Below are 16399 nucleotides of genomic sequence, written 5' to 3' on the forward strand. Positions count from 1 at the left end.
TATGAAAAAAATAAAAGCATCCAGTTTACTTAAATATTGTAGAGGTAAGAGATCATATCAGACTTATGCTGCAAATACATAATCAATAAAAAGTTACACCTCAATTAGAACATAAATGGCAAGATTACAAGTGGTGCCCTAATGTTAGCGTGCAAAACTAGAATATTGTGGGCATGTTAATTTGCATGTGTAAAAAGTTGCACCAAACACAATATAAATGCATTAAAATAAACCGTTACACTCATATAAACACTATCTGATAAATAATATTCATATGCATATTAATAAAAATATTTATAAGGGTTCAAAAGTAAATGGTATATGGCCATGTAATTGAATGTTATTTTTTATTAAAAAAAAGTTTATATATATATATATATATATATATATATATATATATATATATATATATAGAAAACTATATATCTTTTCTAATAGATATATAGGTATAGATATATTTTACATACATCAGGTATATATAGAGATATTTAATAATAAAAAAAATGAAAAAAATTAATTTAAAAAATCTACGTGAAGAATGTAAAATATGCATAAAGCTATTCAGGTTTCGCGCTTTAGGTCTAACACTGGGGTAGGGTTAACGTACATGAAGAATTAGTTATCTTAATACACTTTATTAAAAAATAATAATATGAAATATTGAATAAAACTAATAATTAATAATTATACAGTAATATATATTCTATGTATTTTTTTAGAATATTTTAGTACATCTATAATAATTATTTACATTAATAATATTTTTCAATGTTTTATATTTAATAAATACATAAAGCACCTTAAGATAACTCTTTTCTGGTTATACACACACAAATATTATATATATATATATATATATATATATATATATATATATATATATATATATATTCAAAATAAAAATAACATTGTCCAGTATGTGAAAAAACATAATTTATTTAAGAATTTACCTGATAAATGCATTTCTTTCATATTGGCAAGGGTCCATGAGCTAGTGACGTATGGAATATACAATCCTACCAGGAGGGGCAAAGTTTCACAAACCTCAAAATGCCTATAAATACACCCCTCACCACACCCACAATTCAGTTTAACGAATAGCCAATTAGTGGGGTGATAAAGCAAGGAGTAAAAAGCATCAACAAAGGAATTTGGAAATAATTGTGCTTTATACAAAAAATCATAACCACCATAAAAAGGATGGGTCTCATGGACTCTTGCCAATATGAAAGAAATGAAGAGTCCATGAGCTAGTGACATATGGGATCATAATACCCAAGATGTGGAACTCCACCGAAGAGTCACTAGAGAGGGAGGGATAAAATAAATACAGCCATTTTTCACTGAAAAAAATAAATCCACAACCCAAAATATAAGTTTATTCTCATAATGAAAAGAAAAAACTCAAACATAAGCAGAGGAATCAAACTGAAACAGCTGCCTGAAAAACTTTTCTACCAAAAACTGCTTCCGAAGAAGCAAAATACATCAAAACGGTAGAATTTAGTAAATGTATGCAAAGAAGGCCAAGTTGCTGCTTTGCAAATCTGATCAACTGAAGCTTCATTCTTAAAAGCCCACAAAGTGGAGACTGATCTAGTAGAATGAACTGTAATTCTCTGAGGCGGGGCCTGACCCAACTCCAAATAAGCCTGATGAATCAAAAGCTTTAACCAAGATGCCAAGGAAAGCTAAATTTATGCTTACCTGATAAATTACTTTCTTTTACGATATGACGAGTCCACGGATTTCATCCTTACTTGCTAACAGGAAGTGGCAAAGAGCACCACAGCATAGCTGTATATATAGCCCCTCCCCTTCCCCTCCACCCTCAGTCATTCAGCCGAAGATATAGGAAGAGAAAAAGGAAAGGCTAAAAAGGTGCAGAGGTGACTGAAGTTTACAAAAAATATAAAGAAAAACTGTCTTAAAAAGACCAGGGTGGGCTGTGGACTTGTCATATCGTAAAAGAAAGTAATTTATCAAGTAAGCATAAATTTAGTTTTCTTTTACAAAGATATGAAGAGTCCTCAGATTTCATCCTTACTTGTGGGAAACCAATACCAAAGCAATAGGACACGGATGAAAGGGAGGGACAAGACAGGAACCTAAACGGAAGGCACCAGTGCTTGAAGAACCTTTCTCCCAAAGATAGCCCCAGAAGAAGCAAAAGTATCAAATTTGTAAAATTTGGAAAAAGTGTGAAGGGACGACCAAGTCGCAGCCTTACAAATCTGTTCCACAGATGCATCGTTTTTAAAAGCCCATGTGGAAGCCACAGCCCTAGAAGAATGAGCCATAATTCTTTTAGGAGGCTGCTGTCCAGCAGTCTCATATGCCAGGCGGATGATACTTCTCAGCCAAAAAGAAAGAGAAGTAGCCGTAGCCTTCTGACCCTTACACTTTCGAGAATAAACATGGAATAATGAAGAAGATGATGGAAATCCTTAGTTGCCTGTAAGTAAAATTTTAAGGCACGGACCACTTCCAAGTTATGTAACAGACGCTCCTTCTTAGAAGAAGGATTAGGACACAAGGAAGGAACAACAATTTCCAGATTAATATTCTTATTCGAAACAACCTTAGGATGGAACCCAGGTTTGGTACGTAAAAACCACATTATCAGAATGAAATATGAGATAATGCGAATCACACTGTAATGCTGAAAGCTCAGAAACTCTTTGAGCAGAAGAAATAGCAACCAAAAACAGAACTTTCCAAGATAATAGTTTAATATCTATGGAATGCATAGGTTCAAATGGAACCCCTTGCAGAACTCGAAGAACTAAATTCAAACTCCAGGGTGGAGTAATAGGTCTAAATACAGGCTTAATTCTAGATAGAGCCTGACAAAAAGACTGAACATCTGATACATTTGCCAAATATTTGTCCCTTTAAGGAACTTGCTGATAACCCTTTCTCCAATCCTTCTTGGAGAAAAGACAAAATCCTAGGAATCCTAACTTTACTACATGAGTAACCCTTGGATTCACACCAAAAAGATATTTACGCCATATCTTATGATAGATTTTTATAGTGACAGGCTTTCTAGCCTGTATCAAAGTATTGATAACTGAACCAGAGAATCCTTGCTTCAATAAAATCAAGCATTCAATCTCCATGCAGTCAGTTGCAGAGAAATTAGATTTTGATGTTGGAAAGGACCTTGAATGAAAAGGTCCTGTCTCAACAGAAGTTTCCACGGTGGCTAAGAGGACATGTCCACTAGATCTGCATACCAAGTCCTGCGTGGCCACGCAGGCGCTATCAGGATCACTGAAGCTCTCTCCTGTCTGATTCGAGCAATCACGCGTGGGAGGAGGGGAAACGGCGGAAACACATAAGCTAGGCTGAACAACCAAGGTACTTCCAAGGCATCTATCAGTTCGGCCTGAGGATCCCTTGACTGGGATCCGTATCTTGGAAGCTTGGCAATCTGACGAGATGCCATCAAAACCAATTCCGGTCTGCCCCATCTGAGAATCAATGAGGCAAATACCTCCAGGAAAGTTCCCAATCCCCCGGATGAAAAGTCTGTCAACTTAGAAAATCTGCTTCCCAGTTCTCTACCCCTGGGATGTAGATCACTGACAAATGACAAGAGTGGGCCTCTGCCCAACTGATTATCTTGGATTCTTCTATTATCGCTAAGGTACTCCTTGTTCCCCCCTGATGATTGACATATGCCACAGTCGTTATGTTGTCCAACTGGAATCTGATGAATTTGGCAGAAGCCAACAGAGGCCATGCCTGAAGCGCATTGAATATTGCTCAAAGTTCCAAAATATTGATTGGAAGTAGAGACTCCACCTGAGTCCAAACACCCTGAGCCTTCAGGGAGTTCCAAACTGCACCCCAGCCCAGAAGGCTGGCATCTGTTGTCACTATCACCCACGAGGGTCTGCGGAAACAAGTCCCCTGGGACAGATGATCTGGCGACAACCACCAAAGAAGAGAGTTTCTGGTCTTTTGATCCAGAATTATCTTTGGAGATAAATCCGCATAATCCCCATTCCACTGACCGAGCATGCACAGTTGCAGTGGTCTGAGATGAAAGCGAGCAAACGGAACGATGTCCATTGCCGCTACCATTAATCTGATTAACTCCATACACTGAGCCACTGATGGCCGAGGAATGGACAGAAGTGCTTGGCAAGTATTATAAATCTCTGATTTTCTGACCTCCATCAGAAATACTTCCATGGCTACCGAGTCTATAAGAGTTCCCAGAAAAGGAACTCTTGTCTGTGGAACAAGTGAACTCTTCTCTATGTTCACCTTCCAGCCGTGAATTCTCAGAAAAGCAACACTGACGCCACCGCTATCCCTTGCGGTTTGAGAACCGCCAAAAGAGACCTTAGAACCTTTGTGAAGATTCTGGGTGCTGTGGCCAACCCGAAAGGAAGAGCCACGAACTGATAATGTTTGTCCAAGAAGGCAAACCTTAGAAACCGATGATGATCTTTGTGGATTGGAATATGAAGGTAAGCATCCTTCAAATCCACGGTAGTCATATATTGACCCTCCTGGATCATTGGCAAAATCGTTCGAATTGTCTCGATCTTGAATGATGGAACTTTTAGAAATTTGTTTAGACACTTGAGGTCAAAAATGGGTCTGAACGTTCCCTCTTTTTTGGGGACCACAAATAGGTTTGAGTAAAACCCCTGTCCCTGTTCCAATTTTGGAACAGGACAGATTACTCTCATAGTAAAAAGATCTTTACACAGCGTAAGAACGGCTCTCTCTTTATCTGGCTTGCAGATCATTTTGAAAGATGAAATCTCCCTCTTGGGAGAAATCCTTGAATTCCAATTGATAACCGTGGGTCACTATTTCTAGTGCCCAGGAATCCTGAACATCACTTGCCCAAGCCTGAGCAAAGAAAGAAAGTCTGCCCCCTATAAGATCTGGTCCGGGATCGGGGGCCACCACTTCATGCTGCTTTGTGGAAGAAGAAGAAGCGGGGGGTCCTACTTTAAAGTTCCGAAAGGAACGAAAATTATTCTGTTTACCCCTAATTTTAACCGACCTATCCTGAGGTAGGGCATGGCCCTTACCTCCTGTAATATCAGAAATGATCTCCTTCAATTCTAGCCCAAAAAGGGTCTTACCTTTAAAGGGAATAGCTAAAAGCTTATGTTTTGATGACACATCAGCAGACAAAGATTTGAGCCACAATGCTCTACGTGCTAAAATAGCAAATCCTAAATTTTTTGCCGCTAATTTAGCAATTTGAAAAGCGGCATCAGTAATAAAAGAATTAGCTAGCTTAAGAGCCTTAATTCTATCTAGAATGTCATCTAATGGAGTCTCAACCTCAAGAGACTCTTCTAGAGCCTCAAACCAAAAAAGCTGCTGCAGTAGTTACTGGAACAATGCAAGCCGTAGGTTGTAAAATAAATCCCTGATTAACAAATAATGTCTTTAGTAGACCCTCTAATTTTTTATCCATAGGATCCTTGAAAGCACAACTATCCTCAATGGGTATAGTAGTATGCTTAGCTAGGGAAGATATAGCTCCCTCTACCTTAGGGACTACTTGCCATGAGTCCCGAATGGTATCTGATATAGGAAACATTTTCTTAAAATTAGGAGAGGGAGAAAAACGGTATACCTGGTCTATCCCATTCCTTACTAATAATTTCCGAAATTCTCTTAGGAACCGGAAAAACATCAGTGTAAGTAGGAACTTCCAAATATTTTTTTTTTTTAAATAATTTTTTTATTGAGGTTTGATATACAATAAAATATAAACAAAACATCGACCACTGCAATGACACAGAAATAAGAATCACATCAGATGTCTTGAAAGAAGTATTATACAATCATACTGATTACATCACAGGACAGTTGAAAGTGTGTATAGAGTGAACCTCATATTTTCAAATCTTTTTCTTTGTTTTGCAACAATTAGTAATAAAGCTCACATAATACATATATATTCTGTAACATATGAAGATATAGGAAATGAGCAATAAGCTCTAAGGTAGAGCAACCATGAAGAAGAAAGAACCAAAAAAATATTACATTATTAACACCAACTAGTATCTCTTATATGAAAATGCAGACTTTTTACAATATTAGTTCTAGATAATACAATTATTGGAATAGCTGAAATTTTGTGAACACAATATTGCTTATTTATAATACGTAGAGATATAAATATTAAGACCATAGGTTAATTGTGGTTTTGTGACGAGAGAAACCGCTTTAAAGACTCAGGATGAATCCAGCCTATCCTGAGTACTATAATATGGGGGGGTACGGAGGTCATTATGTATGTTTAACCGGAGCTCCTCTTTTCATAGGTACTTAATGTTAATCATGTCTTACCCAGTAATTGTGGTATGTGGAGTACACCCTACAATTGCAGTGAACTCAAAATACTGAACGATGCATAGAATAAAGCCATAAAAGCACTAGTGTCGTGAAGACTAAACTCCACAAGCTGTGACATGGAAATCTACATAATCACTATAATAGCCCAACTGCTACCAGGTCAAGGTATGTAGGTAGAGCAGTCGTACAGCACTTATAGATTTAATTAGTATGTGCACCTCACGAGGCTTTTATAAAACAATAAGATTAAGCAAGGGGTAATAACCATCTAATCAGTCATTTCTAAGCCAAGCACATAGCTTTATGGGGAGCGACTGGTTGTTAGGTGGCAATCTCCGCCTATTCAAAACATAGTAACGTAAATATTAAATCTGCCACAGGACACGGGCCCTATGCCCTGCAGCAGTAGATATAAGGGTCTAATAGGCAGTTAAATACATTACATATCTTCTATGGTAGTACCTCTAGTGTTCAGCAAATACACAAGCCTCCCCTGTATAGATTAGTGAGACAAAAGCTAGGACAGTAGAAAAATCACTTAACCATACACCAAATGGCATAATAAAATTGGCCTTTAAGATAAAAAAACATAAAAGAACTGTAACTGTAAACATGCAGATAATGATGTTAAAAACAGGCTTGTGGGAGATTAGAGCAAAGGGCAGAATACAACTGGTATGTGGGTAGCTATTAAGCTTCTATATAAATGCTAATAGGAGGTGACAAGGGACATGTGAACAGAACACATAGCTCAGAGAAATGAAAACATGTATAGGATCTGACATACAAAAACAAAAGAGTATTGATTCGGTTAACATTTGATAATTATTGACCATCAGCAAAGTCCCATATACTCAACAACTTATGGACCTGTAATGAAAACAAATTGTCCTGTACAAGCTTCTTCAAGTCTATAAGATAAGACTGTCATTCCACAATTTGAAGGGAGAAGCATGGTAAGAACTAGGGGAAAATAAGTATATTTAATAATACGTTCATGAATATAATCACTAGGCTGAGTGTAAGAACCCAGTGACTGCTGTGTCCACAGAAAGCATGGTGGACTCAATAGTTGTCAGGACAGTTCATCTATCCAATTCCTCTGGGGATCAGAAGTTGGGCTGCAGCAGCTAAGACAAAGCAGAGGTCCGACAGGGCCGCAGATGTAGCAGCACTAAGTGTCCATAGTTTATATACCCATGTTGAATTAATGTACCATGAAAATAAAGTTGCTAGCGGTGCAAAGGTGCGCCGCTCATCTCTCTCCTGTATTGTAGAATGGATCTGTGCTAATACAGGATCTACGTGTGGGGTAGTAAGAAAGTGAGCCGGCATAAACTAGTAGAGCGTAGCTGCCACCGCTTCATGTGTGCAGAGGGGAATTGTAGCTGGGTTCTTCCAAGGAGGATTAGTAACAAGTGGTGTTACAGCTTGTGGCATTATAGGGGGTAAAACACTCACCCTGGTAGGCCTTAACTTGCAGCTCGCTATATCGGCGATGTCTGCATCTGCTGTAGGGACTGTAATAATCGCCATTTCCTCACTCACCGCGGCTGCTCTTGTGAGCTCAGTGTCAGCTGTAGATTTTGTGCAAGCAAGAGTAAGCTGCGCCTTTTCTGCAAAGTTGCCAAGCAGCACCCACATCTGTGAGTAAAAATCCTTCATAATTAGCCGTGTAGTCGCTCGAACCTCTTGCATGAAATTGCGACTGAGAGGTTAACAGGCCTCGTGGTCACCGCGGGTGTCTGTAGTTCCAGTTAATATTTGATCAAGCGTGTAAATTTTCCTCAAGTCAGTCTCTGCTATGGCTGCCCTCCTCAGAAATAATCATAGGTTGGAAATTTTGTGAAAATGCATGTTTTAGATCGCCAAAACTAAAAAAATCTTTGGGAGCTGTTAAATTGTGCGTCTTGGTTCTTCTCTAGTTGGCTCCGCCCCCAACTTCCAAATATTTATCCATTTTACACAATTTCTCTGGAGGAATCACAATAGGATCACAATCATCCAGAGTCGCTAAAACCTCCCTAAGCAACAGGCAAAGGTTATCAAGCTTAAATTTAAATGACATAGCATCCGAATCTGTCTGAGGCAAAACATTCCCTGAATCAGAAATTTCACCCTCAGACAGTAAATCCCTAATCCCTAATCCCCAGCTCAGAGCACTGTGAGGGAACATTGGAAATAGCTAATAAAGCATCAGAGGATTTACATTAATACTTGACCTTCTGTGTTTACCCTGCAACACTGGTAATTTAGACAAAACCTCTGTAAGGATAGTTAACATAACTGCAGCTATCTCCTGCAGAGTAAATGAATTAGACGCACTAGAAGTACTAGGCGTCGCTTGTGTGGGCATAAAAGTTTGTGACACTTGGGGAGAATTGGATATTGTATTCACAATATCCTGATTCTCTTCAGACTGAGAATCATCCCTAGGCACACTTATTTTATTTAAAATATGCTTTTTACATTGTAAAGCCCTTTCAGTACAATACTTACACACTGTTAGAGGGGGTTGCACAATAGCTTCTAAACACATAGAACAATGAGAATCCTCAATGTCAGACATGTTAAACAGACTAGTAATACCACAAAAGTTGTTTAAACACTTATTTATAGCATAAAATTAACAATAGAAAAAATGTGTACTGTGTCTTTAAGAAAAGAAAAAGTGAACAATTTTTCAAAAATGCACAAAAAACGTTAAATTATTCCCAAATTTAACTTAATATCGTTGGTTAATCCAAAAATTACTGCACCCAGAAGCAAGGGCAGAAATATGGCTTTAGAAGTACTTATATCAACATGTAGTCAAAAGATAGATAAAAATACACTCTGCACCTCGCCACAGCTCTGCTGTGGCGCCTACCTGCCGCCCAGGGTACTCAAATCAAGTTTACAACCCTTCAGTCCAGCTACACAGTCCAGGAGCCACAGAGTCACTGTTTGCTGCTGCTAAGCCTGAAGAAATTGCGCCAAAATAGGCTCCGCCCCTTAAGGTCAAAAGTTGGAGTAGGCCCAAACAACAACGCATGGAAATGCAGTTTTGCACTAAAGTAAAAATACACACACAATATAACCCTCAAGCATAAAACAAATACGTTTTAAGTACCAAAAATAAAAAACATAAAACATCGTTTTTTATATTGTCTCCCATGTCAGATAATGCCCAAATATCAACTAATGATAAATATAAAATAGGGACTCCAGTAACACCCCTCTTATTAAAATAGGCTTTACTGCTTACCCCATTCCCATACAGGGAAATAATGCCAGCCAGTTCTGATACACCAAGTCTCCTCAGAAAAAAAGGCTGCACATACTTTAATGATGCTTGTAGCATGAAACCAGTCTCCACACTAAAGATGTCTCATGGTTACCTTCAGAAGTCTTGTGGGAACCAGCGTGGATCTTAGTTAAATATGCTAAGATAATCAAACCTCAGGACAGAAATCTTCTTCCATATCCCTCTGAGGAAAATAGTATGCATCGGTACCATTTAAAATAAAAAACTTCTTGATTGAAGAAACTAAAACTAACACCTCACTTTACCATGTCTTCCTAGTATAACACTGGCAAAGAGAATGACTGGGGGTGGAGGGGAAGGGGAGGGGCTATATATACAGCTCTGCTGTGGTGCTCTTTGCCACTTCCTGTTAGTAGGAGGTTAATATCCCAGAAGTAAGGATGAAATCTGTGGACTCGTCAAATCTTTGTAAAAGAAATGGCAGGAGCCTTCTGACCTTTCCTAGAACCAGAAAAGATAACAAATAGACTAGAAGTCTTCCTGAAATTGTCAGTAGCTTCAACATATTTCAAAGCTCTTACCACATTCAAAGAATGTAAGGATCTCTCCAAAGAATTCTTAGGATTAGGACACAAAGAAGGGACAACAATTTCTCTATTAATGTTGTTAGAATTCACAACCTTAGCTAGAAATTTAAATGAAGTCAGAAAAACTGCTTTATCCTGATGGAAAATCAGAAAAGGAGATTCACAAGAAAGAGCAGATAATTCAGAAACTCTTCTAACAGAAGAGGTGGCCAAAGGAACAACACTTTACAAGAAAGTAGTTTAATGTCAAAAGAATGCATAGCCTTCAAAACCAAATTAAGACTCCAAGGAGGAGAAATTAATTTAATGACAGGCTTGATACGGACCAAAGCCTGTACAAAACAGTGAATATAAGGAAGCTTAGCAATCTTTCTGTGACATAAAATAGAAAGAGCAGAGATTTGTCCCTTCAAGGAACTTGCAAACAAACCCTTATACAAACCATCCTGAAGAAACTGTAAAATTCTAGGAATTCTAAAAGAATGCAGGAGAATTTATGAGAAGAACACCATGAAATATAAGTCTTCCAAACTCGATAATAAATCTTCCTAGAAACAGATTTACGAGCCTGTAACATAGTATTAATCACTGAGTCAGAGAAACCTCTATGACTAAGCACTAGACGTTCAATTTCCATACCTTCAAATTTAATGATTTGAGATCCTGATGGAAAAATGGACCTTGAGGCAGAAGGTCTGGCCTTAATGGAAATGGCCAAGATTGGCAACTGGACATCAGAACAAGATCCGCATACCAAAACCTGTGATTGTTCCATGATGATCTTGGAAATCACTCTTGGAAGAAGAAACAGAGTCGGGAAGATATAAGCAGGTTGGTATCACCAAGGAACTGCTAACACATCCACCGCTTCCACCTGAGGATCCCTGGAACTGGACAGGTACCTGGGTAGTTTCTTGTTTAGATGGGAAGCCATCAGATCTATTTCTGGAAGACCCCACATCTGAACAATCTGAGAAAACACATCTGGATGGAGCGACCACTCCCCCGAATGTAAAGTCTGACGGCTGAGATAATCCGCTTCCCAATTGTCTATACCTGGGATATGAACCGCAGAAATTAGACAGGAGCTGGATTCCACCCAAGCAAGTATCCGAGATACTTCTTTCATAGCTTGGGGACTGTGAGTCCCACCCTGATAATTGACATATGCCACAGTTGTGATATTGTCTGTCTAAAAACAAATGAACGGTTCTCTCTTCAACAGAGGCCAAACCTGAAGAGCCCTGAAAATAGCACGGAGTTCTAAAATATTGATTGGTTACCTCGCCTCTTGAGATTTCCAAACCCCTTGTGCTGTCAGAGATCCCCAGACAGCTCCCCAACCTGAACGACTTGCATCTGTTGTGATCACAGTCCAGGTTGGACAAACAAAAGAGGCCCATTGAACTATACAATGGTGATCTAACCACCAAGTCAGAGAGAGTCGAACATTTGGATTAAAGGATATTAATTGTGATATATTTGTATAATCCCTGCATCATTGGTTCAGCATATAAAGCTGGAGAGGTCTCATATGAAAACGAGCAAATGGGGATCGCGTCCGATGCTGCAGTCATGAGACCTAAAACTTCATGCACATAGCTACTGAAGGGAATGATTGAGACTGAAGGTTCTGACAAGCTGAAACCAATTTTAATTCTCTCTTGTCTGTTAGAGACAGAGTCATGGACACTGAATCTATCTGGAAACCTAAAAAAGTGGCCCTTGTCTGAGGAATCAAAGAACTTTTTGGTAAATTGATCCTCCATGTCTTTGAAGAAACAACACTAGTTGATTTGTGTGAGATTGTGCAGAATGTAAAGACTGAGCTAGTACCAAGATATCGTCCAAATAAGGAAACACCACAATACCCTGTTCTCTGATAACAGAGAGTAGGCCAATGAGAACCTTTGAAAAGATTATTGGATCTGTCGCTAGGCCAAATGGAAGAGCGACAAATTGGTAATGCTTGTCTAGAAAAGAGAATCTCAGAAACTGATAGTGGTCTGGATGAATCGGAATATGAAGATATGCATCCTGTAAGTCTATTGTGGACATATAATGCCCTTGCTGAACGAAAGGCAGAATAGTCCTTGTAGTCACCATTTTGAAAGTTGGCACTCTTACATAACGATTCAAAATTTTCAGATCCAGAACCGGCCTGAATGTATTTTCTTTCTTTGGGACAATGAATAGATTTGAATAAAACCCCAGACCCTGTTCCTGAAACGGATCTGGTATAATTACCCCTGAAAGCTCCAGCTCTGAAACAAACTTCAGAAAAGCGTGAGCCTTGACTGGATTTGCTGGGATGCGTGAGGGAAAAAATCTTCTCACAGGAGGTCTTACTCTGAATCCTATTCGGTACCCTTGAGAGACAATACTCTGAGTCCATTGATTTTGGACAGAATCTGCCCAAATGTTTTGGAAGAATATTAATCTGCCCCATACCAGCTGAGCTGGAATGAGGGCCGTACCTTCATGCAGACTTGGGGGCTGGCTTTGGTTTCTTAAACGGCTTGGATTTACTCCAACTTGAAGAAGGTTTCCAATTGGAACCAGATTCTTTGGGGGAAGGATTAGGTTTCTGTTCCTTACTTTGTCGAAAGAATGAAAATGGTTAGAAGCTTTAGATTTACCCTTAGGTCTTTTATCCTGAGGCAAAAAATCTCCCTTCCCCCCAGTGACAGTTGAAATAATCGAATAGAACTAAGAACCAAATAACTTATTACCTTGGAAAGAAAGAGATAGTAATCTAGACTTAGATACCATGTCAGCATTCCAATATTTGAGCCACAAAGCTCTTCTAGCTAAAATAGCTAAAGACATAGATTTAACATCAATTATGATGATATCAAAAATGGCATCACAGATAAAATGATTAGCATGTTGAAGCAAGCGAACAATGCTAGACAAATCAGGATCCATTTCCTGTTGCGCTAAACTTTCCAACCAAAATGTTGATGCAGCTGCAACATCAGCCACAGAAATGGCAGGAATATAAATAAGCTTTCCTTAGATAGGATTCAAGTTTCCTATCTAAAGCATCTTTAAAAGAAGTACTATCTTCAATAGGAATAGTATTAAGTTTAGCAAGAGTAGAAATAGCCCCATCAACTTTGGGGATCTTTTCCCAAAACTCCAATCTAACTGCTGGCAAAGGATACAATTTTTTAAACCTTGAAGAAGGAATAAAATAACTACCAGGCCTATTCCATTCCTTAGAAATCATATCAGAAATAGCATCAGGAACTGGAAAAACCTCTGGAGTAAGCACAGGAGGTTTATAATCAGAATTTAAATGTTTACTAGTTTTAATATCAAGAGGACTAGTTTCCTCAATATCCAATGTAATCAACACCTTTTTTAACAAGGAACAAATATACTCCATTTAAAATAAATATGTAGATTTGTCAGTGTCAATATCTGAGGAAGGATCTTCTGAATCAGCTAGATCCTCATCAGGGGAGGATAATGCAGTATGTTGTCGGTCATTTGAAATTTCATTAACCTTATGAGAAGTTTTAAAAGATCTTTTATGTTTATTAGAAGGTGGGATGGCAGACAAAGCCTTCTTAATCGCATCAGCAATTAAATATTTTATATTCACAGGTATATCATGTACATTAGATGTTGAAGGAACAACAGGCATTGTACTATTACTGATGGACACATTCTCTGCATGTAAAAGCTTATCATGACAACTATTACATACCACAGCTGGAGATATAGGCCTCTATGTATGAAGCCATCTACATTCCTTTATTCGCCAGCCCAATACGCTCGCCTAAGCTCGCCTACCATTGCCGCCGCGGACCTGAATACGTTCGCCAAAGTTATCAAGAAAGCTGTCAAGAAGCAGAGCACCAAGTACGGAGCGATGAGCAGAGGACTGTTGTTAACTAACAGTCATCGATCTCGCTGCTCATCGGCTTCTTCGCAGCTTTCTTGCTAGTCTGTCACTAAGCACCCACACTATATTATACTGTTTTACCCCCTAAACCGCCATTCCCGGAGCCCTCCACACCTAAATAAAGTTATTACCCCCTAAACCGCCGCTCTTGGACCCCGCCGCAACTATAATAAATATATTGACCCCTAAACCGCCGCTCCCGGACCCCGCCACCACAAACATTATACCTGTTAACCCCTAATCTGCCACCCCCTATGCCGCTGCCACCTATATTAAAGTTATTAACCCCTATCCTGCAGACCCGGAACCCGCCGCAACTAAATTAAATGTTTAACCCCTAAACTGCCGCACCCAGAGCCCACCGCCACCTACATTACATTTATAAACCCCTATCCTGCCCCCCACTACACCGCCGCCACTTACATTTAACTCAATAACCCCTAAACCGCCGCTCCCGGACCCTGCCGCCACATATATTAAACTTATTAACCCCTAAACCTAAGTCTAACCCTAACACTAACAGCCCCCTAACTTTAATATTATTTTAATAAATCTAAATAAAAATGACTATTATTAACTAAATTATTCCTATTTAAAACTAGATACTTACCTGTAAAATAAACCCTAAGATAGCTGCAATATAACTAATAATTATATTGTAGCTATTTTAGGATTTATTTTTATTTTACAGGCAACTTTGTATTTAATTTAACCATGTACAATAGTTATTAAATAGTTATTAACTATTTAATAACTACCTAGCTAAAATATTTACAAAATCACCTGTAAAATAAATCCTAAGTTACAATTAAACCTAACACTACACTATAATTAAATAAATTAACTACAATTACCTACAATTAAATTCAATTAAATAAACTAAACTATAGTACAACCCCCCCACTAAATTACAAAAAATAAAAAAAGAATTACAAGAAGTTTAAACTAATTAAACCTAATCTAAGCCACCTAATAAAATAATAAAGCCCCCCCCCCCAAAAAAAAAATGCCCTACCCTATTCTAAATTACAAAGTAATCAGCTCTTTTACCAGCCCTTAAAAGGGCTTTTTGTGGGGCATTGCCCCAAAGTAATCAGCTTCTTTACCTGTAAAAAAAAAAAAATACAAGCCCCCCAACATTAAAACCCGCCACCAACATACCCCTACTCTAACCCACCCAAACCACCCTTAAAAAAACTTACACTAATCCCCTGAAGATCACCATACCTTGAGCCGTCTTTTGCCGGTCTCTAGCCTTTGATAACTAAGGCGAATCAGCCTCACCACAAATACGCCACAAATTTATTCCATAAATAAATAAATCCTAAGTTACAATTAAACCTAACACTACACTATAATTAAAATAATTAAATAAATTAACTACAATTACCTACAATTAAATTCAATTAAATAAACTAAACTATAGTACAACCCCCCCCCCCACTAAATTGCAAAAATAATAAAGCCTTCCCCCCAAAAAATGCCCTACCCTATTCTAAATTACAAAGTAATCAGCTCTTTTACCAGCCCTTAAAAGGGCTTTTTGCGGGACATTGCCCCAAAGTAATCAGCTCATTTACCTGTAAAAAAAAATACAACCCCCCCAACATTAAAACCCGCCACCAACATACCCCTACTCTAACCCATCCAAACCCCCCTTAAAAAACCTAACACTAACCCCCTGAAGATCACCCTACCTTGAGCCGTCTTCACCCAACAGGGCCGAAATCTTCATCCAAGTGGCGCAGAAGAGGTCCTCCATCCAGCAGAAGTCTTCATCCAGGCGGCGTCTTCAATCTTCATCCATCCGGAGCAGAGTGGAGCCATCTTTCAAGGAGCCGACGCGGAGCCATCCTCTTCAACCGACGACTGACCGACGAATGACGGTTCCTTTAAATTACATCATCCAAGATGGTGGCGGCAGGGTCTGGGAGTGGCGGTTTAGGGGTTAATATATTTATTATAGTTGCAACGGGGTCCGGGAGCAGCGGTTTAGGGGTTAATATATTTATTATAGTTGCGGCAGGGTCCAGGAGTGGCGGTTTAGGGGTTAGTAAGTTTATTTAGTTGCGGCGGGGTCCGGGAGCGGTGGTTTAGAGGTTAATACGTATAATGTAGGTGGTGGCGGTGTAGGCCGGACAGATAAGGGGTGTTTAGACTCGGGGTATATGTTAGGGTGTTAGGTGCAGACGTTCCCATAGAAATTAATGGGATATCGGGCAGCAGCGAACATGAGCTTTCGCTGCTGTCAGACTCCCATTGATTCCTATGGGATCTGCCGCCTCCAGGGCGGCGGATTGAAAACCAGGT

At 38.9% G+C, this 16399-nt stretch overlaps 1 protein-coding gene across 6 annotated transcripts in view; it reads right to left on the minus strand.

Moving 5' to 3' along the window:
* The window catches only part of TENM1 (teneurin transmembrane protein 1), a 1037319-nt gene that overhangs the window by 718508 nt on the left and 302412 nt on the right, over positions 1–16399 (minus strand). The window contains exon 5 of one of the 6 annotated variants that reach the window (XM_053699124.1): positions 3825–3831. The exons of the other annotated variants lie outside the window; for them this stretch is intronic. Within the exon in view, the coding sequence (XP_053555099.1) occupies positions 3825–3831 (7 nt within the window). The remainder of the gene's footprint in view (positions 1–3824; positions 3832–16399) is intronic. 6 annotated transcript variants of the gene reach the window in all.

The sequence above is a fragment of the Bombina bombina genome, chromosome 1, assembly GCF_027579735.1.
Source record: "Bombina bombina isolate aBomBom1 chromosome 1, aBomBom1.pri, whole genome shotgun sequence".
In the NCBI taxonomy this organism is placed as follows: Eukaryota; Metazoa; Chordata; class Amphibia; order Anura; family Bombinatoridae; genus Bombina; species Bombina bombina.